General features: G+C 38.5%; 3 protein-coding genes across 3 annotated transcripts; all 3 read left to right on the forward strand.

Annotated features, from left to right (window-relative positions):
- The first annotated feature begins 1483 nt into the window (after positions 1–1483).
- LOC116116488 (UDP-glycosyltransferase 83A1-like) lies at positions 1484–2740 on the forward strand. Its single transcript, XM_031402556.1, has 2 exons — positions 1484–1781; positions 1857–2740. The coding sequence occupies exons 1-2, from the start codon at positions 1484–1486 to the stop codon at positions 2738–2740; spliced, it is 1182 nt and encodes a 393-aa protein (XP_031258416.1).
- An 11883-nt stretch (positions 2741–14623) lies between these two features.
- LOC116116497 (UDP-glycosyltransferase 83A1-like) lies at positions 14624–15880 on the forward strand. The gene is made up of 2 exons (XM_031402564.1): positions 14624–14921; positions 14997–15880. The coding sequence occupies exons 1-2, from the start codon at positions 14624–14626 to the stop codon at positions 15878–15880; spliced, it is 1182 nt and encodes a 393-aa protein (XP_031258424.1).
- A 2586-nt stretch (positions 15881–18466) lies between these two features.
- On the forward strand, positions 18467–19920 carry LOC116116507 (UDP-glycosyltransferase 83A1-like). The gene is made up of 2 exons (XM_031402574.1): positions 18467–18962; positions 19034–19920. The coding sequence occupies exons 1-2, from the start codon at positions 18476–18478 to the stop codon at positions 19918–19920; spliced, it is 1374 nt and encodes a 457-aa protein (XP_031258434.1). The 5' UTR covers positions 18467–18475.
- The last annotated feature ends 788 nt before the right edge of the window (positions 19921–20708 follow it).

Raw genomic sequence — 20708 nt, forward strand, 5'->3', positions numbered from 1 at the left:
TTATAAAATTGTATAAGAATATTTTTGAAAACAGTCAAACACTTTAAACAACTTAAAAGTGTTTTTTTAACCGATAGAAATCTATTAAAAAATGTTTTAATTGTCATGGGGACATCGAAAGAGAAGAAATTTTGGTTCTATGCATGACTTTTGATGAAACAATATAACAAAGAGTCAGCATATGAAAATGAGAATAAGATTAAATTTTAAATACTGATTTGCTGTCTCCTTTCAACAGGTATCCTTACAAAAATTAAGAAATCAAAGTTTTTTATATGAACAAACGGGGCATTATTCTGTATGTTTTGTGCTATGTTCATAACTAATTCTGCACTTGATACCCTAGAATATACTCAATACAAACTGTTGTTGACAAGAATTTGCCTATTCCAACCAAAACTTTTCTGTCTGTGAAAGAAATCACAGCTTCGAGTAGCTTCATGTTTTCTCTTCCATGCTCAATTTTTTTTGCACAATAATGCTGCAACATCTCTAATCTACCTTTTTTGACTGGATTAAGAGTTACTTCTTATGAATTGTCCTAATAATTTTCAGTAGCGGATCCAGAAATTTCAGTTAGGGTGAGCTAAAATAAAAACTAATTGCATATTAATATTTTTGTCCATTAATATTTCTGTTAGGGTAGGCCAAAATAAAAACTAATTACACATTAATATTTTTTTTCATTAATATTTCTGTTAGGGTAGACCAAAATCCGAATATTGTATATATTAGTATTTTTTTTTTTTTTATATTTAGGGTGGGCCATGCTCATTTCCAATAGCAGGGTTCGAATTTGTCTTTTATCTATCTCAAATAGTGAGGCTCAGAGCGCGTCCCTATTGATTTCAATCTAAACTTAGGTAAGAGACCAATCTGAGCCCGATCATACAAAGTGAATAGAGCAAATCCTTAGAACATAACTCTTGGAGCCCCACAAGAGAAAGTGTATATGAGATGTTACAAATGGAAGCGGAATACCTCAGCTATAATTTCGACGTTTAGCTCCTTAGCTTGAGCCAGAGTTCACACAAAGAATTGGACGCAATTTTATTTCTGTAATTAAACATATAGGCTAACAGTTTTAGCTTAAACCAAATGGGGAGGAGTTGACAAAGGAAAATTATGCGGACGGGCAGAAGATGTACAAATTTCATGGCACTAAATGCTGAAGCACTACAAAACAAGACTTGCCCATCAAAATGACCCAAAAACAAGGCGGATTGCCTATATATTTGCAAGTGAAAGCAACTAGCAATAGTAGCAACTGAGACCTGAAAAATTTGTGATTTGCATAATGGGCAAGCGACCTCATGTACTAGCAATTGCATATCCTGCACAAGGCCATATAGGGGCATTGATGAAGCTCTGTCATCTGCTTGCTGATCATGACATCAAAGTCACATTTGTGAACACAGAATCCATACATGCCAGAGTCCTGGCGGCCATGTCAGAAAAGGGTAAAGAAGATTGCTAGGTTGACATGGTGGTGATCCCCGATGGCATTGATCATCAGGATGAGCGAAAAGATCGGATACAACTTAGTGAAACTATGGTGAATGTCATGCCTGGTCACTTGGAGGATCTGATTAAGAAGATAAATTTATCATGTGATGAAAAGATCAGCTGTGTCATTGCTGATGCAACGACTGCTTGGGCTCCAGATGTTGCCGAGAAGATGGGCATCAAGAGAGCCATGTTTTGGCCTAGCCTTGTTGGAGGATTTGCATTGAGTCTTCATATTCAAGAGCTTATTCAAGCCAAAATTATTGATCATAATGGTAAATTTCAATATAATCTTGTTGTAACATTTTCTAATTGGCTTGTTCTGATATGGAATTTTTGAATTTCTGTAGGAACTCCCTTAACAAATGAAAAGATCCAGATTTCTCCGGAATTGCCTGCCATGATCCCTTCTGAATTCATATGGAGCTGTCCAGGTGATCCAATCAGGCAAAACATCATATTCCGATATGTAGAATATGCCAACAAGGCTGTCAAAAATTCCAACTGGCTTCTTTGCAACTCATTTTATGAACTAGACTCTTCGATATGCGATTTGATTCCAAACCTCTTACCAATCGGTCCATTACTTTCAATAAATCATCCTGGAAAACCGACCGGAAACTTTTGGCCCGAGGACTCAACTTGTTTACACTGGCTTGATAAACAGCCTGCCCAATCAGTCATATATGTTGCCTTTGGTAGCATAGCAATTTTCAACCAGTGCCAATTCGAAGAATTGGCGCTAGGACTTGAACTTTCGGGTCAGCCATTCTTGTGGGTAGTCAGATCAGACCTTATGGATGGTTCCATTATAAAATACCCAGAAGGGTTTCTGGATAGAGTAGCCAGTCGCGGCAAAATAACAGAATGGGCACCACAAGAGAAGGTTTTAGCCCACTCTTCGATTGCTTGTTTTGTAAGTCATTGTGGTTGGAATTCAACCATGGAGGGACTTAGTATGGGGGTTCCCTTTCTGTGTTGGCGTTATTTTGCTGACCAATTCCTCGTCAAGAGTTACATTTGTGAGGTTTGGAAGGCGGGTTTAGGATTGAATATTGAAACAAATGGAATCATTTCAAGCCATGAAATAAGAAGAAAGTTGGATAAATTGCTATGTGATGGTGGTATAAGAGATAATGTGACTCAACTGAAAGAAATGGCCAGAAAGAGTGGCAGTGAAGGTGGATCATCAATGAACAACTTTGAAATCTTCATTAAGCAGCTAAGATGTTAAATTAAATATGAGCTGATTTTAATTTAGTTTCTGTCAAAGTTAATTACCTGGGTGAAAATTGTTGCATAGATGTGTTGCAATGAAAATTGCTGTAACGTTTCTTTGGCTTTTTATAATATACTATAATGATAAATAAAACAAGATATAGAAATTCTAAATCAAATCCTAATACAGATAAAAACTTTCCCCTTCTTGTATTTTATTAATATGCTCAATGGATTTTATGAATGTTATTATCAATACTAGACGAGAAAAAAACTGGTGAACTAAACGTCTTCAAAGATGTATTTTATATAAAATGGGGAGTCCAGTCCAGGTTTATTTATATTTAATATTACAGCATTGAAAGTAGGTTGAAAACCATTGAATGATAAGATATTCTTGGATTACATCAAGTAATATATCATAAATAGATGCAAACAGGGCTCAATCTGTCTAGCCTTCGATTTGAAACAATCTAGAGTACTATGAAATCAAAAATAACACACAAGTAAAGAGAAAGAATAATATGCGTGATTTATTTTTGTTCACCTAATTAACAGGTTATGTGTAGCAGAGTCAATATTATTGAAAATACTGTCTCACCTCTCTCGTTATAATGAATGTAATTTGTTTTATGATTTACTATACAACACTCATACAAGAGAAAAATAGGTTTATATACTAGGTTTAAAGTATAAAACCTAATATTTCAAGGATATGTTTTCTTAAGCCCAAACCTAGGCATGGCAATGAGGCGGGGTAGGGTGGGGATCTCATTCACCGTCCCCATACCTGCTCCATCCTCGTTATGGGGATGGTATGAATTCCCCATCCCTGCCCCATGGGGAATGTTGGAGGCCCATCCCGGCCGCGTTAATTTTACCTTTGGTTGAAGTTTGGCTGGATCAGAGAGATAAAATCAGCATCGACGAATGGCAATATTAAGTTGGCTAAGGGCGACTGGCAGTGGCGACAAGTTTAAGACTTAAGGGTTAGGGTTTGTTCTTGTTCAATTGCTTAGGTTGAGGGAAATTGAGAAAATATGGGTTTATGTAGATAGGTTAATTGTGTAATTAGGTGAAATATATAGGGGTACTAGAGAGAGAGAGAGAGAGAGGATGGGTGCGGGCCAAGGACCTCGTTCCCCGTCCTGGATATCCACTCCCATGATTGTCCCCAACCTAACCTAATGAACGGGGCTTCGCAGGGAAATTCCCCTGTGGGGATTTATCCCCGAATGGGGAATTTTTCAATTAGTTAATTACAAGGATAATTGAATTTGTGTAATTTGTAAGTCGTTAAGCAATTGTGTATATTCTTATATTGCTTTAGTAAATTGTAATAATCTAATCAAATTTATTTTTGGGGCATGTATTATTATTTTGTGAAATTCATAAAGTAATAATACATATATTTAATTATTAGACTCCCCGGTTTAAATTATTTTTTCTATAAATTTAATACAAACATTAAAAAGTATTATAAAAGTAAATATCATAAATTTAGATACATTGCTTAAAAGTTAAAACCATGGTTTAAAAGGCCAATCCCGATCTGGTCCCATCGGATTAGGCCCATTTGATACGAGATACAGTTGGCCCAATCACTTCTTGGACCTATGAGCAAGTCCAGAGCCCACGGCACCCATATATCACTTTCCTATTTCAGATCAGTCTCCTATTCGAAGTCACTTCCTGTCAGGTCACTTTCCTACTCGATGTACTTTTCGTGCGGTATCACCTCCTATTTGAACACTGGTAAGACAGCTCACCATCGCCTAATTCCTCTAGGGTTATATCAGAGTCAAATAGGACTCCTACTCCCACCAGGACTGGGAGACCAGACAATCACTATATAAGCAGAGGTCATCCCTCTCACAAAGGACATGAGTTACATTACACCTTCACACCCGAAGCTCCTACTTGAGAGCTTCACATCATCGCCGTAGTCACAGTCCCTGACTAGACTTCCGGAACCTCTTTACTCCCTAGCCCTCATTATATTAGCCTCTTTTAGCCTTGCTGACTTGAGTGTCGGAGTGCCTAAGGTAAACACCACCCCAGTGTTTCGTTGCTTCACGCGTGTTTTCTACGTGTGTAGGTGCAACGGATTGCTAGTGGCCTCAACCTCACGGGATCAGACCCCTTTCGCACAAGTAGATTTTTACGTCTACAATTTTCTAACAAAAAAAAGTCGCTTAATATCCCAAGGGGTTGTCTTGGGTTCTTGGGTGGAATTTTTGGGCCACCTACCCTGTTGGAGGTCTCACACAGACTAGGCACGCTAAGTATCTGGTTTATATGAAAGGTAATCCTCCCATTCTACAAGGCCTTATTGGGTGAGGAGTAGACCCACCTCAAATTCCATTATGGTATTAGAGCTCATGTTCACTGAGCTAAGTGCTTGACCAGCGGGTGAGGAGTTAGAGCCAACAAGTACCTTCATTAAAACAGACATGACTCAACATATAGGTTTGACCGTGAGGGGGTAGTCTCTCCATTCAACAGACTTATAAGGTGAGAGTCAGACCCATCTCAAATTCTATCATACATATGTGACTTACCTAGCCCTTTGCTTGTGAGGTGTTCAACTTTATAAACTAGTTGAGGTACACGCAAACTAGTCAGACACCTGTTACCAAACCCTTTGTATTTGTAGGGTATTCAATGGACCTGACGATTAGTTGAGGTATGCGCAAGCCGGTCAAGCACCTCGGTTGCAAAAAAAACAAAAAAAAGGTCGTTCACTGTCAATTATTTCAATCACTTTACAAATGAATGATATTGGTAAACAAGAGAACCCTCTGTCTCTCTCTTTAATCACCGTGACATAAAACAATAGCAGTGAATTGAACAGAATACCACGAAAGCTTTGAGTGAAAAATAAAAAAACAGCTGTAAAAGCAGTAAAGCACCCACAAAATTCCTCAATCATAACTAACTTAAAGAAAGGCTAAGTATTCTTCCAAATTTTTATAAACTTTTATATTCTATTGAATTGAATAAAGAAAATTCTTACATCAATAAACCCAATTTCTACACATAATAAAAAACTTAATTCTTAATTCCGTAATAAAAAATTCCATATCTGCGATGAATTCAAGTTATATCTCTTTCAAAATACAAGTCTAATTATTGAAATCTTTGAAAGATAAACGAGTTTCCTTAAAGTTGTGAAATATCACCATATCAACCAAAAATATAAAATTTAACTACAAGATTTGTTCGCTCTTGAGATTGAATTTTTTTTTTTTTTGGGGATTTTTTGCTCTTCCAGATTGATTTTTTTTTTCCGGATTTCGTTGTTGGTTGAAAAGAAAGATGGTTGATTTCCTTTAAATTTGAAATAATCTGTGTGAGCGAGTGTAAACTTTTTATGCTCAAATTCACAAGAGTTGTTAGATTAGATTTAGATAAATGTGATTAGTTTGTGTTTCATTTTAAGTCAATAATTTGTACAATAGCGTAAACCAGGGGTGTAAACAAGCCGAGCTTTAGGCTAATCGAGCTCGACTCGGTTGCCACAGTGTCAAGTTCGAGCTTGAGCCTAATTGAGCTCAAGCTCACAAAAAAAAAAAAAAAAAAAAAAAAAAAAAAAACTCTCAATTTCTCCACTTTTCTACTTTCTCAATCGAGCTGAAATCTGGCAAGTTTGAACTTGGCTCAATATTGTAGCCAAGCCAAGTCGAGGTCGAGCTTCTATTAAGCTGAGTTCTAGCCACTTGCGAGTGGTTCGGTTTGGTGACAACCTGACCTGACTCTTTAGTTATCTATGTGATTCCATATTTTTCAATTTTCTAGTTTTTAAATAATAAAATTTTATGTGAATAAGTAAGACACATTTTTCTAAGATAAAAAGAGAGAAGGAAACCAATAAAAAAAATTGAAAACAACAAATTTTATAAAATTGTATAAGAATATTTTTGAAAACAGTCAAACACTTTAAACAAACTTAAAAGTGTTTTTAACCGATAGAAATCTATTAAAATATGTTTATTGTCATGGGGACATCGAAAGAGAAGAAATTTGGTTTATGCATGACTTTTGATGAAACAATATAAAAAGAGTCAGCATATGAAATGAGAATAAGATTAAATTTAAATACTGATTTGCTGTCTCCTTTCAACAGGTACTTACAAAAATTAAGAAATCAAAGTTTTTATATGAACAAACGGGGCATTATTCTGTTGCTTTGTGCTATGTTCAAACTAATTCTGACTTGATACCCTAGAATATACTCAATACAAACTGTTGTTGACAAGAATTTGCCTATTCCAACTAAAAACTTTTTGTCTGTGAAAGAAATCTGAGCTCGGAGGCTTCATGTTTTTCTTCCATGCTCAATTTTTTTGCACAATAATGCTGTAACATCTCTTATCTACCTTTTTTGACTGGTTTAAGAGTTACTTTTATGAATTGTCCTAATCATTTCAGCAGCGGATTCAGAAATTTCTGTTAGGGTGGGCCAAATAAAAACTAATTGCATATTAACATTTTTGTCCATTAATATTTCTGTTAAGGTGAGTCAAAATCTAGATATTGTATATATTGGTATTTTTTTTTTTTAAATTTAGGGTGGGCCATGTCATTTCCTATAGTGGGGTTCGGATTTACCTTTTATCTATCGCAAATAGTGAGGCTCAGAGCGCGTCCCCCTTGATCAATCTAAAATTGGGTAAGGGACCAATCTGAGCCCCATCATAAGAAGTGACTAGAACAAATCCTTAGAAGATAACCCTTGAAGCCCCACAAGAGAAAGTGTAATGAGAAGTTACAAATGGAAGCGGAATACCTCAGCTAAATTTCGACGTTTAGCTCCTTGCTTGAGCCAGAGTTCACACAAAGAATTGGACGACATTTTATTTCTGTAATTAACAATATAGGCTAACAGTTTAGCTTAAAACAAATGGGGAGGAGTTGACAAAGGAAAATTATGCGGACGGGCAGAAGATGTACAAATTTCATGGCACTAAATGCTGAAGCACTACAAAACAAGATTGCCCATCAAAATGACCCAAAAACAAGGCGGATTGCCTATATATTTGCAAGTGAAAGCAACTAGCAATAGTAGCAACTGAGACCTGAAAAATTTGTGATTTGCATATGGGCAAGCGACCTCGTACTAGCAATTGCATATCCTGCACAAGGCCATATAGGGGCATTGATGAAGCTCTGTCATCTGCTTGCTGATCATGACATCAAGGTCACATTTGTGAACACAGAATCCATACATGCCAGAGTCCTGGCGGCCGTCAGAAAAGGGTAAAGAAGATTGCTAGGTTGACATGGTGTGATCCCCGATGGCCTTGATCATCAGGATGAGCGAAAAGATCGGATACAACTTAGTGAAACTATGGTGAATGTCATGCCTGGTCACTTGGAGGATTGATTAAGAAGATAAATTTATCATGTGATGAAAAGATCAGCTGTGTCATTGCTGATGCAACGACTGCTTGGGCTCCAGATGTTGCGAGAAGATGGGCATCAAGAGAGCATGTTTTGGCTAGCCTTGTTGGAGGATTGCATTGAGTCTTCATATTCAAGAGCTATTCAAGCAAATATTGATCATAATGGTAAATTTCAATATAATCTTGTTGTATCGGATCGACCTTGCTCGATCTAACGGATTTACACTTTTAGATCGACCTTGCTCAATCCACGGATTTGCATCTTCAGATCGACCTTGCTCGATTTATGGATTTTTTACACTACTGGGTCGACCCTGCTCGACCCATGGATTTACATCTTCAGATCGACCCTGCTTGATCAAATGTTTATTACACCTTCGGATTTGCATCTTCAGATCGACCCTGCTCGATCAAATGTTTATTACACCTTCAGATCAACCTTGCTCGATCCACGGATTTGCATCTTCGGATCGACCCTACTCGATCCACGTAATTACACCTTCAGATCGGTCCTGCTCGATCCACGGATTTGCATCTTCAGATCGACCCTACTCGATCCACGTAATTACACCTTCGGATCGACCCTGCTCGATCCATGGATTTACATCTTCAGATCGACCCTACTCGATCAAATGTTTATTACACCTTCGGATCGACCTTGCTCGATCCACGGATTTGCATCTTCGAATCGACCCTGCTTGATCTACGTAATTACACCTTCGGATCAGCCCTGCTCGATCCATGGATTTGAATCTTCAGATCGACCCTGCTCGATCAAATGTTTGTTACACCTTCGGATCGACCCTGCTCGATTCATAGATTTACACCTTCGGATCGACCCTGCTCGATCCAACGGATTTACACCTTCAGATTGACCCTGCTCGATCCACGGATTTGCATTTTCAGATCGATCCTGCTCGATTTATGGATTTTTTACACTACTGGGTCGACCCTGCTCGACCCACGGACACTACTAGGTCGACCCTGCTCGACCCACGGATTTACACCTTTGGATCGACCTTGCTCGATCCATGAATTTACACCTTCGGATTGGCCTTGCCTGATCCACGAATTCACACCTTCGAATCGACCTTGCTCGATCCACAGTTTCATCTCTGGAGCGGCCTTGCCCGATTCGTGGATCCACACCTTCGATCGGCCTTGCCCGGTTCATGAAGCTACACATTCAGTCGGCCAGATCGAGTGAAAGGTTCTTACACCTCAAAATCGACAAGTCATTGACCCAACCCAATAGAGAGTTCACACGACTTAGCCACTAGGCTATACCAAAATCAGAACACAATCATACGACTCAACTCCACCATCCTCACTCCCTAGGAACCAAGTATTGGATCTCCACTCAACCCGACCGACCTACTGACTCAACTCCACCATCCTCACTCCCCAAGAACCAAGTATTGGATCTCTACTCTACCCAACCGACCGACTGACTAAACTCCACCATCCTCACTCCCTAGGAACCAAGTATTGGATGTCCACTCTACCCGACCGACCGACCGACTCAACTACACCATCCTCACTCCCTAAGTACCAAGTATTGGATCTCCACTCCACTCCACCCGACCGACCGACCGACCGACCGACCGACTCAACTCCACCATCCTCACTCCCCAGGAACCAAGTATTGGATCTCCACTCTACCCGACCGACTGACTGAACTCCACCATCCTCACTCCCTAGGAAGCAAGTATTGGATCTCCACTCTACCCAGCCGACCGACCGACCGACTGAACTCCACTATCCTCACTCCCCAAGAACCAAGTATTGGATCACCACTCTCCCTATGCCACCGACCTACCGACCGACCTGGTCTTTTCAAACTTTGACTATCACCACTCACCTCACCCCACGCCACCGATCAACACATAGACTTAACCTGTCTAAAGATTCAATCGCCCTTCCTACCCGACCGAGCCAGCACATTTCAACAGGCCGGCTCCCGCAACGAAGCCGACACTCCCATGCTTCATGTCTAGGAGATTCTCCCAATTGGGGCGATTGGCTAGGAGCAGTCTATCACTTGTTCACCCTCGAGGCGATCAAGCCAAGGGGCCTTGGCCATTCGGTCTTCCATAGTAGACGAGTGGGCAGCCATGGGTCAAATGTTTGCGCATTTTGTTTGGCCCTTTGGCATCCAGTAAAGAGCGTCGTGGAATCACAAGCGCAAGTCTTACAGTCCAACAAGCCGGCCGAGCTGATTCCATCCCACTCGATCACCCGAGTACCCTAACCGAACGAACCTTTAATTTAACATTGTCTCCAACTCATTCGACCCGGCATGTCGAGCAGATACCCCTGTCACGGGATTTTAGTTCACTTCTCCAATCGGCAGGACACACCGAACGAGCACGTGAGCCCCAGAAGTCTCGTTATGTCAGTCCCTTCGACTCTTCACACCGATCGGGCACACCTTCTTGGGGTGATTGCACATTCCGGATCAGCTTTGATACCGAGCGACCCTTGACTACGAATCACCTACATCAAACTGGTCAGCTACGCTGACAATCTGTCGTCCAGGAAGTGAGACCGAGCGCGCCTTGATCGCTTCCTACTCTCTGACTTAAGAAAAGCTTAACTCAGAGAGTGGGGGGCAAACTGTTAGGGCCAAAAATCGCCCTTGGCCCAAATAGGAGAACGGGACTGAATGAGGAAGAGACCAGGCCCAATCCCGATGCGGTCCCATCCGGATTAGGCCCATTTGATACGAGATACAGTTGGCCCAATCACTTCTTGGACCTATGAGCAAGTCCAGAGCCCACGGCACCCATATATCACTTTCCTATTCCAGATCAGTCTCCTATTCGAAGTCACCTTCCTGTTCAGGTCACTTTCCTACTCGATGTTACTTTTCTGTTCGGTATCACCTTCCTATTTGAACACTGGTAAGACAGCTCACCATCGCCCTAATTCCTCTAGGGTTTATATCAGAGTCACACTAGGACTCCTACTCCCACCAGGACTGGGAGACCAGACAATCACTATATAAGCAGAGGTCATCCCTCTCACAAAGGACATGAGATTACATTACACCTTCACACCCGAAGCTCCTACTTGAGAGCTTCACATCATCGCCGTAGTCACAGTCCCTGACTAGACTTCCGGTAACCTCTTTACTCCCTAGCCCTCATTATATTAGCCTCTTTTAGCCTTGCTGACTTGAGTGTCGGAGTGCCTAAGGTAAACACCACCCCAGTGTTTCTCGTTTGCTTCACGCTTGTTTCTCTACGTGTGTAGGTGCAACGGATTGCTAGTGGCCTCAACCTCACGGGATCAGACCCCTTTTCCGCACAAGTAGATTTTTACGTCTACAATTTTCTAACAAAAAAAAGTCGCTTAATAATCCCAAGGGGTTGTCTTGGGTTCTTGGGTGTGAATTTTTGGGCCACCTACCATGTTGGAGTCTCACACAGACTAGGCACGCTCAAGTATTCTGGTTTATATGAAAGGATAATCCTCCCATTCTACAAGGCCTTATTGGGTGAGGAGTCAGACCCACCTCAAATTCCATTATGGTATTAGAGCTCATGTTCACTTGAGCTAAGTGCTTGACCAGCGGGTGAGGAGTTAGAGCCAACAAGTACCTTCATTAAAACAGACATGACTCAACATATAGGTTTGACCGTGAGGGGGTAGTTCTCCCATTCAACAAGACTTTATAAGGTGAGGAGTCAGACCCATCTCAAATTCTATCATACCATATTGTGACTTACCTAGCCCTTTGCTTGTGAGGTGTTCAACTTTATAAACTAGTTGAGGTACACGCAAACTAGTCAGACACCCTAGTTACCAAACCCTTTGTATTTGTAGGGTATTCAATGGACCCTGACGATTAGTTGAGGTATGCGCAAGCCGGTCAAGACACCTCGGTTGCAAAAAAAACAAAAAAAAAGGTCGTTCACTGTCAATTATTTCAATCACTTTTACAAATTGAATGATATTTTGGTAAACAAAGAGAAACCCTCTGTCTCTCTCTTTAATCACCGTGACCCATAAATACAATAGCAATGTGAATTGAACAAGAATACCACGAAAGCTTTTGATGTGAAAAATAAAAAAACAGGCTGTAAAAGCAGTAAAGCACCCCACAAAATTCCTCAATCATTAATCTAACTTAAAGAAAGGCTAAGTAATTTCTTCCAAATTTCTTATTAAACTTTTATATTCTATTGAATTGAATAAAGAAAATTCTTACATCAATAAACCCAATTTCTACACATAATAAAAAACTTAATTCTTAATTCCGTAATAAAAAATTCAATATCTGCGATGAATTCAAGTTATATCTCTTTCAAAATACAAGTCTAATATTATTTGAAATCTCTTTGAAAGATAACGAGTTTCCTTAAAGTTGTGTAAATATCACCATATCAACCAAAAATATAAAATTTAACTACAAGATTTGTTCGCTCTTTGAGATTGAATTTTTTTTTTTTTTTGGGGATTTTATTTGCTCTTCCAGATTGATTTTTTTTTTTCCTGGATTTCGTTGTTGGTTGAAAAAGATGGTTGATTTCCTTTAAATTTTTGAAATAATCTGTGAGAGCAATGTGTAAACTTTTTATGCTCAAATTCACAAGAGCCGTTAGATTAGATTTAGATAAAAGGTGATTAATTGTTTCATTTTAAGTCAATAATTTGTGTTACAATAGCCTGACCCAAGGGTGTAAACGAGCCGAGCTTTAGGCTAATCGAGCTCGGCTCGGTTGCTACAGTGTCGAGTTCGAGCTTGAGCTTAATTAAGCTTGAGCTCACAAAAAAAAACTCTCAAGTTCTCCACTTTTTTACTTTCCCAATCGAGCTGAAATCTAGCAAGTTTGAACTTGACTCAATATAATAGTCAAGCCAAGTCGAGTTCGAGCTTCTATTGAGCCCAGCTCTAGCCACTCGCGAGTGGTTTGACTTGGCTAACAACCCTAGCATGACACTTTCGTTTTATATGTGATTCCATATTTTTCTATTTTCTAGTTTTTAAATACTAAAATTATATGTGAATATGTAAGACACATTTTTTTAGGATAAAAAGAGGGAAGGAAAAACCAATAAAAAAAATTGAAAACACCAAATTTTATAAGAATATTTTTGAAGACAGTCAAACACTTAAAACAAACTTAAAAGTGTTTTTTTAACCGATAGAAATCTATTAAAATATGTTTTATTGTCATGGGGACATCGAAAGAGAAGAAATTTTGGTTCTATGCATGACTTTTGATGAAACAATATAACAAAGAGTCAGCATATGAAAATGAGAATAAGATTAAATTTTAAATACTGATTTGCTGTCTCCTTTCAACAGGTATCCTTACAAAAATTAAGAAATCAAAGTTTTTTATATGAACAAACGGGGCATTATTCTGTATGCTTTGTGCTATGTTCATAACTAATTCTGCACTTGATACCCTAGAATATACTCAATACAAACTGTTGTTGACAAGAATTTGCCTATTCCAACTAAAACTTTTCTGTCTGTGAAAGAAATCTGAGCTTCGAGTAGCTTCATGTTTTCTCTTCCATGCTCAATTTTTTTGCACAATAATGCTGTAACATCTCTTATCTACCTTTTTTGACTGGTTTAAGAGTTACTTCTTATGAATTGTCCTAATCATTTCCAGCAGCGGATTCAGAAATTTCTGTTAGGGTGGGCCAAAATAAAAACTAATTGCATATTAACATTTTTGTCCATTAATATTTCTGTTAAGGTGAGTCAAAATCTAGATATTGTATATATTGGTATTTTTTTTTTTTAAATTTAGGGTGGGCCATGTCATTTCCTATAGTGGGGTTCGGATTTACCTTTTATCTATCGCAAATAGTGAGGCTCAGAGCGCGTCCCCCTTGATTTCAATCTAAAATTGGGTAAGGGACCAATCTGAGCCCCATCATAAGAAGTGACTAGAACAAATCCTTAGAAGATAACCCTTGAAGCCCCACAAGAGAAAGTGTATATGAGAAGTTACAAATGGAAGCGGAATACCTCAGCTATAATTTCGACGTTTAGCTCCTTAGCTTGAGCCAGAGTTCACACAAAGAATTGGACGCAATTTTATTTCTGTAATTAAACATATAGGCTAACAGTTTTAGCTTAAACCAAATGGGGAGGAGTTGACAAAGGAAAATTATGCGGACGGGCAGAAGATGTACAAATTTCATGGCACTAAATGCTGAAGCACTACAAAACAAGACTTGCCCATCAAAATGACCCAAAAACAAGGCGGATTGCCTATATATTTGCAAGTGAAAGCAACTAGCAATAGTAGCAACTGAGACCTGAAAAATTTGTGATTTGCATAATGGGCAAGCGACCTCATGTACTAGCAATTGCATATCCTGCACAAGGCCATATAGGGGCATTGATGAAGCTCTGTCATCTGCTTGCTGATCATGACATCAAAGTCACATTTGTGAACACAGAATCCATACATGCCAGAGTCCTGGCGGCCATGTCAGAAAAGGGTAAAGAAGATTGCTAGGTTGACATGGTGGTGATCCCCGATGGCATTGATCGTCAGGATGAGCGAAAAGATCGGATACAACTTAGTGAAACTATGGTGAATGTCATGCCTGGTCACTTGGAGGATCTGATTAAGAAGATAAATTTATCATGTGATGAAAAGATCAGCTGTGTCATTGCTGATGCAACGACTGCTTGGGCTCCAGATGTTGCCGAGAAGATGGGCATCAAGAGAGCCATGTTTTGGCCTAGCCTTGTTGGAGGATTTGCATTGAGTCTTCATATTCAAGAGCTTATTCAAGCCAAAATTATTGATCATAATGGTAAATTTCAATATAATCTTGTTGTAACATTTTCTAATTGGCTTGTTCTGATATGGGATTTTTGAATTTCTGTAGGAACTCCCTTAACAAATGAAAAGATCCAGATTTCTCCGGAATTGCCTGCCATGATCCCTTCTGAATTCATATGGAGCTGTCCAGGTGATCCAATCAGGCAAAACATCATATTCCGATATGTAGAATATGCCAACAAGGCTGTCAAAAATTCCAACTGGCTTCTTTGCAACTCATTTTATGAACTAGACTCTTCGATATGCGATTTGATTCCAAACCTCTTACCTATCGGTCCATTACTTTCAATAAATCATCCTGGAAAACCGACCGGAAACTTTTGGCCCGAGGACTCAACTTGTTTACACTGGCTTGATAAACAGCCTGCCCAATCAGTCATATATGTTGCCTTTGGTAGCATAGCAATTTTCAACCAGTGCCAATTCGAAGAATTGGCGCTAGGACTTGAACTTTCGGGTCAGCCATTCTTGTGGGTAGTCAGATCAGACCTTATGGATGGTTCCATTATAAAATACCCAGAAGGGTTTCTGGATAGAGTAGCCAGTCGCGGCAAAATAACAGAATGGGCACCACAAGAGAAGGTTTTAGCCCACTCTTCGATTGCTTGTTTTGTAAGTCATTGTGGTTGGAATTCAACCATGGAGGGACTTAGTATGGGGGTTCCCTTTCTGTGTTGGCGTTATTTTGCTGACCAATTCCTCGTCAAGAGTTACATTTGTGAGGTTTGGAAGGCGGGTTTAGGATTGAATATTGAAACAAATGGAATCATTTCAAGCCATGAAATAAGAAGAAAGTTGGATAAATTGCTATGTGATGGTGGTATAAGAGATAATGTGACTCAACTGAAAGAAATGGCCAGAAAGAGTGGCAGTGAAGGTGGATCATCAATGAACAACTTTGAAATCTTCATTAAGCAGCTAAGATGTTAAATTAAATATGAGCTGATTTTAATTTAGTTTCTGTCAAAGTTAATTACCTGGGTGAAAATTGTTGCATAGATGTGTTGCCATGAAAATTGCTGTAACGTTTCTTTGGCTTTTTATAATATACTATAATGATAAATAAAACAAGATATAGAAATTCTAAATCAAATCCTAATACAGATAAAAACTTTCCCCTTCTTGTATTTTATTAATATGCTCAATGGATTTTATGAATGTTATTATCAATACTAGACGAGAAAAAAACTGGTGAACTAAACGTCTTCAAAGATGTTGTATTTTATATAAAATGGGGAGTCCAGTCCAGGTTTATTTATATTTATTATTACTGCCTTGAAAGTAACGTGGTTGAAAACCATAGAATGATAAGATATTCTTGGATTACATCAAGTAATATATCATAAATAGATGCAAACAGGGCTCAATCTGTCTAGCCTTCGATTTGAAACAATCTAGAGTACTATGAAATCAAAAACAGTAAACACACACAAGTAAAGAGAAAGAATAATACACGTGATTTATTTTTGTTCACCTAATTAACAGGTTATGTCCAACAGAGTCAATATTATTGAAAATACTGTCTCACCTCTCTCGTTACAATGAATGTAATTTGCCTTATGATTTACTATACAACACTCATACGAGAGAAAAATAGGTTTATATACTAGGTTTAAAGTGTAAAACCTAATATTTCAAGGATATGTTTTCCTAAGCCCAAACCTAGGCATGGCAATGGGGCGGGGCAGGGCAGGGATCTCATTCACTATCCCTATACCTGCTCCGTCCTCGTTATGGGGATGGCATGAATTCCCCATCCTCGCCCCATGGGGAATGTTGGAGGCCCATCCCTGCCGCATTAATTTTACCTTTGGTTGAAGTTTGGCTGGATTGGAGAGATAAAATCGGCATCGGCGAACGGCAATATGAAGTTGGCTAAGGGTGAATGGTAGTGGCGACAAGTTTAAGACTTAAGGGTTAGGGTTTGTTCTTGTTCAATTGTTTAGATTGAGAGAAATTGAGAAAATATGGGTTTATATAGGTAGGATAATTGTGTAATTAGGTGAAATATATAGGAGTATTAGAGAAAAGTGTAGAGAGAGAGAGAGAGAGGGAGAGAATGGGTGCGGGCCGGGGACCTTGTTCCCCGTCCCCGATATCCACTCCCATGACTGTCCTCGACTCGGCCTAATGAATGGGGTTTCACGGGGAAATTCCCCCTTGGGGATTTATCCCCAAACGGGGAATTTTTCAATTAATTAATTACAAGGATAATTGAATTTGTGTAATTTGTAAGTCGTTAAGCAATTGTGTATATTCTTATATTGGTTTGGTAAATTGTAATAATCTAATCAAATTTATTTTTGGGGCATGTATTATTATTTTGTGAAATTCATAAAGTAATAATACATATATTTAATTATTAGACTCCCCCGTTTAAATTATTTTTTCTATAAATTTAATCCAAACATTAAAAATATTATAAAAGTAAATATCATAAATTTAGATACATTACTTAAAAGTTAAAACCATGGTTTAAACTTTAATTTCATATACAATCTCGCTAAGGAAAAAAAAAATTCTCAACAAAAGAAGGCAAGGCGGGGCGGGACGGGGCTCCACGGGGGCGGGGTTGATAGGCCGAAGCAGGGATTGCACAATCCCCTCCCCCCACCTGTCCCCGAGGGTGGGGTTTTTTTGAGGACCATCCCTGGCCCTATCCCCGATATTTCCGGGGATAATTTGCCCCATTCAGGCCGGGGCAAACACCCTATATATATGGGCAAGGGAAGGGCAACCTCCTCCCTTGGGGACGGGGATTAAAACTCCTCCCATCCCCGCCCCTATCACCAAAAAAACAGGGGAATCCCCGCCCCATACAGGGCGGGTCCATGGGCCCATTGTCATACCTACTCAAACCCAATTATAAATTAATTACTTAGAGAAATCTTTCAACGGGACCCCCGAATACGTTTGTGTAACCCTTTATTGTTGAAGTAGTCCACAATTCCAACACGATTCCTCCGAAAGCATATTACAACTTGGCTTTGTAATCTAGTGGAGATGTATTATTGTATCATAAATAATAATCTAGAAGATATTATAAATATCTCCTGCATCATAATAAAATACAAAGAAAAACACAAGGTGAAAACAATGCATAATGTGAGTTTATAGTTTTGATGTATTAGAACATAAAATGCCAATAACTTCGTCACATAACACATAAACATAACTGTAGANAAAGCATATTACAACTTGGCTTTGTAATCTAGTGGAGATGTATTATTATATCATAAATAATAATCTAGAAGATATTATAAATATCTCCTGCATCATAATAAAATACAAAGAAAAACACAAGGTGAAAACAATGCATAATGTTTAGTTTATAGTTTTGACGTATCAGTACATAACATGCCAATAACTTCGTCACATAACACATAAACATAACTGTAGAAGAAAAGAGCCATGAGCTAAGCAAATATAAAATAGTTTATGTCAAACAGAATTGATATAAAACTCTATTTGGGGTAGGAACATAGCATAGTTATTTTTTGTGGGATTGAATTGAAACTATCTGAAATGAGCAAGCAACCGCATGTATTAGTTATTCCATATCCAGCACAAGGCCATGTTGCACCTCTTCTGAAATTGGCCACAAAGATTGCTGAACATGGAATCAAGGTCACCTTCGTTAACACAGAGTTTATTGAGGCGAAAGTCATGGCTTCGATACCAGAGAAAGCTGAGGGATGGAGCCTGATAAAGTTTGTTTCAATTTCAGATGGAATTGAACGAGATGACGATCGGAAAGACTTTGATAAGACTAGAAATACCATGTTAAGAGTAATGCCAGGTAACTTGAAGGACTTGATTGAGAAAATTAACCAATCAAGTGACTGTGAGCAGATCACATGTGTCATTGCTGATATATCAGTTCGATGGGCACTGGAAGTTGCCCAAAACTTGGGAGTTTCAAGAGCTGCATTTATACCTTATGGACCAGAAAATTTAGCCTTGTCATTTCATGTTACAAAGATGATTGAGGATGGAATTTTGGATTCTAATGGTAAGTATATGACTACTTGAATTTTGATGTATATGTGGTTTTGTACTCACAGTTAATTGAAATTCATGTAGGGAACCCGATGAATGATGGGTTGATCTCAATATCAGAGGGAACTCTTCCCTGGAAAAGAAACGAAATCTGTTGGAGCTGCCGAGGTAACGAAAAGATGCAGAAGATTCTTTTTGAATCTATTTGTGCTGTTGTCCAATTTGTCAATATTTCGAACTGGGTTCTTTCCAACTCATTTTATGAACTTGACCCATCATCCTGTGATCTGGTTCCCAACATATTACCGATTGGTCCATTACTTGCGAGCAATAATTCACGGCATTTGGCTGGAAGCCTGAGGCCTGAGGACTCAACTTGTTTAAGCTGGCTTGACAAACAATCGATAGGCTCAGTCATTTACGTTTCATTGGGCAGCACGGCTACCTTAAATCAGCAACAATTTGAGGAATTGGCTCTTGGACTTGAATCTTCAAGCCAGCCATTTCTGTGGGTTGTTCGATCAGACCTCGTGGATGGATCACTTACCGGATTTCCAGATGGTTTTAAAGAGAGAATAACCGGCCGAGGAAAGATTGTTGAATGGGCAGCTCAAGAAAAGGTGTTGGCTCATCCTTCTGTAGCGTGCTTCGTAAGTCATTGTGGATGGAATTCAACCTTGGAAGGATTAAGCATGGGAGTCCCATTTCTGTGTTGGCCCTACTTTGTGGATCAATATCAGAACAGAAATTATATATGTGAAGCCTGGAAGATTGGTTTAAATTTATGCCCAGATGGGAATGGGATTGTTACTAGGCATGAAATACAGACAAAGGTCACAAAATTGCTTAGTGATGAAGGTATCAAAAGAAATGCATTGAAGCTAAAGGAAACGGCTATTAATAGTCTTGTTGAAGGTGGATCATCATTTGAAAATTTTGAGAGATTTATTGTTGAGATGAAGTCTAGTTAATTACTGCGTTCAATATTCTGTAATAATTAATGATCCATTTATTCTAGAAAATATTAAAATTCTAAACCTTTTATCTTTTCATTCATAGCTTAATATATCTGTAGCCATACTGTTGTATCTCATTTCCAAAAAATATACCAGTAAGATTCTCGCAATTTATTGATGTTCACAATGGATGTTATGTTTGTTACTGTCAATACTAGACAAGAAAAAATGGTGAGCTAAACGTCTTCAAAGAAGATATTGTATTTGATAAAAGAAGTCTCGGTTTATCTATATGTAATGTTACACCATTAAAAATAACGTTGCTGAAAACTATAGAATGATTAAATACTTGGATTACATCAATTATTATATGTTCTTTACATGGATATCGTCAATAGCTCATAAAAGGCCTATGTTTGTCATGCCTTAGGCGAAAACAAAAGGTGATAGCAGGCATTCTGATACCAAGAAAAACAAAAGGTTATAACAAACCATAATGCTTAGTTTTTAGTTTTGCTGTATCACTGCATAACATGCCAAAAACTTCATCACATAGACGAGAAGAGTCAGGAGCTAAGAATGTACAAGATAAGATTATATCAAACAGAATTGATATAAAGGTTTATTTGGGTATTGAGTGTTGGAATGTGAACACTTTTTAGTGATTGATGAGGAAAATGCAAGAAAAAACAAACAAGAAGAGAAGGCAAAAAAGAAGAAAAAAGAATTTAAGTTTTAGACAAATTTCTAGTTTAAGAATAATTGTTTTTCTTTTCTATTGTAAGATGTATTAGGAAAGATTA

This window comes from Pistacia vera, unplaced genomic scaffold, assembly GCF_008641045.1.
Source record: "Pistacia vera cultivar Batoury unplaced genomic scaffold, PisVer_v2 Contig123, whole genome shotgun sequence".
NCBI lineage: Eukaryota > Viridiplantae > Streptophyta > Magnoliopsida > Sapindales > Anacardiaceae > Pistacia > Pistacia vera.

What these genes read in the sequence shown, in the direction of transcription:
- LOC116116488 (XM_031402556.1), top strand. Translation starts at nt 1,484, where the DNA reads ATGGTGGTGATCCCCGATGGCATTGATCATCAGGATGAGCGAAAAGAT. An exon ending in CAAAATTATTGATCATAATG is followed by an intron (nt 1,782 to 1,856) that starts GTAAATTTCAAT and finishes GAATTTCTGTAG; the next exon opens with GAACTCCCTTAACAAATGAA.
- LOC116116497 (XM_031402564.1), top strand. Translation starts at nt 14,624, where the DNA reads ATGGTGGTGATCCCCGATGGCATTGATCGTCAGGATGAGCGAAAAGAT. An exon ending in CAAAATTATTGATCATAATG is followed by an intron (nt 14,922 to 14,996) that starts GTAAATTTCAAT and finishes GAATTTCTGTAG; the next exon opens with GAACTCCCTTAACAAATGAA.
- LOC116116507 (XM_031402574.1), top strand. Translation starts at nt 18,476, where the DNA reads ATGAGCAAGCAACCGCATGTATTAGTTATTCCATATCCAGCACAAGGC. An exon ending in TGGAATTTTGGATTCTAATG is followed by an intron (nt 18,963 to 19,033) that starts GTAAGTATATGA and finishes AAATTCATGTAG; the next exon opens with GGAACCCGATGAATGATGGG.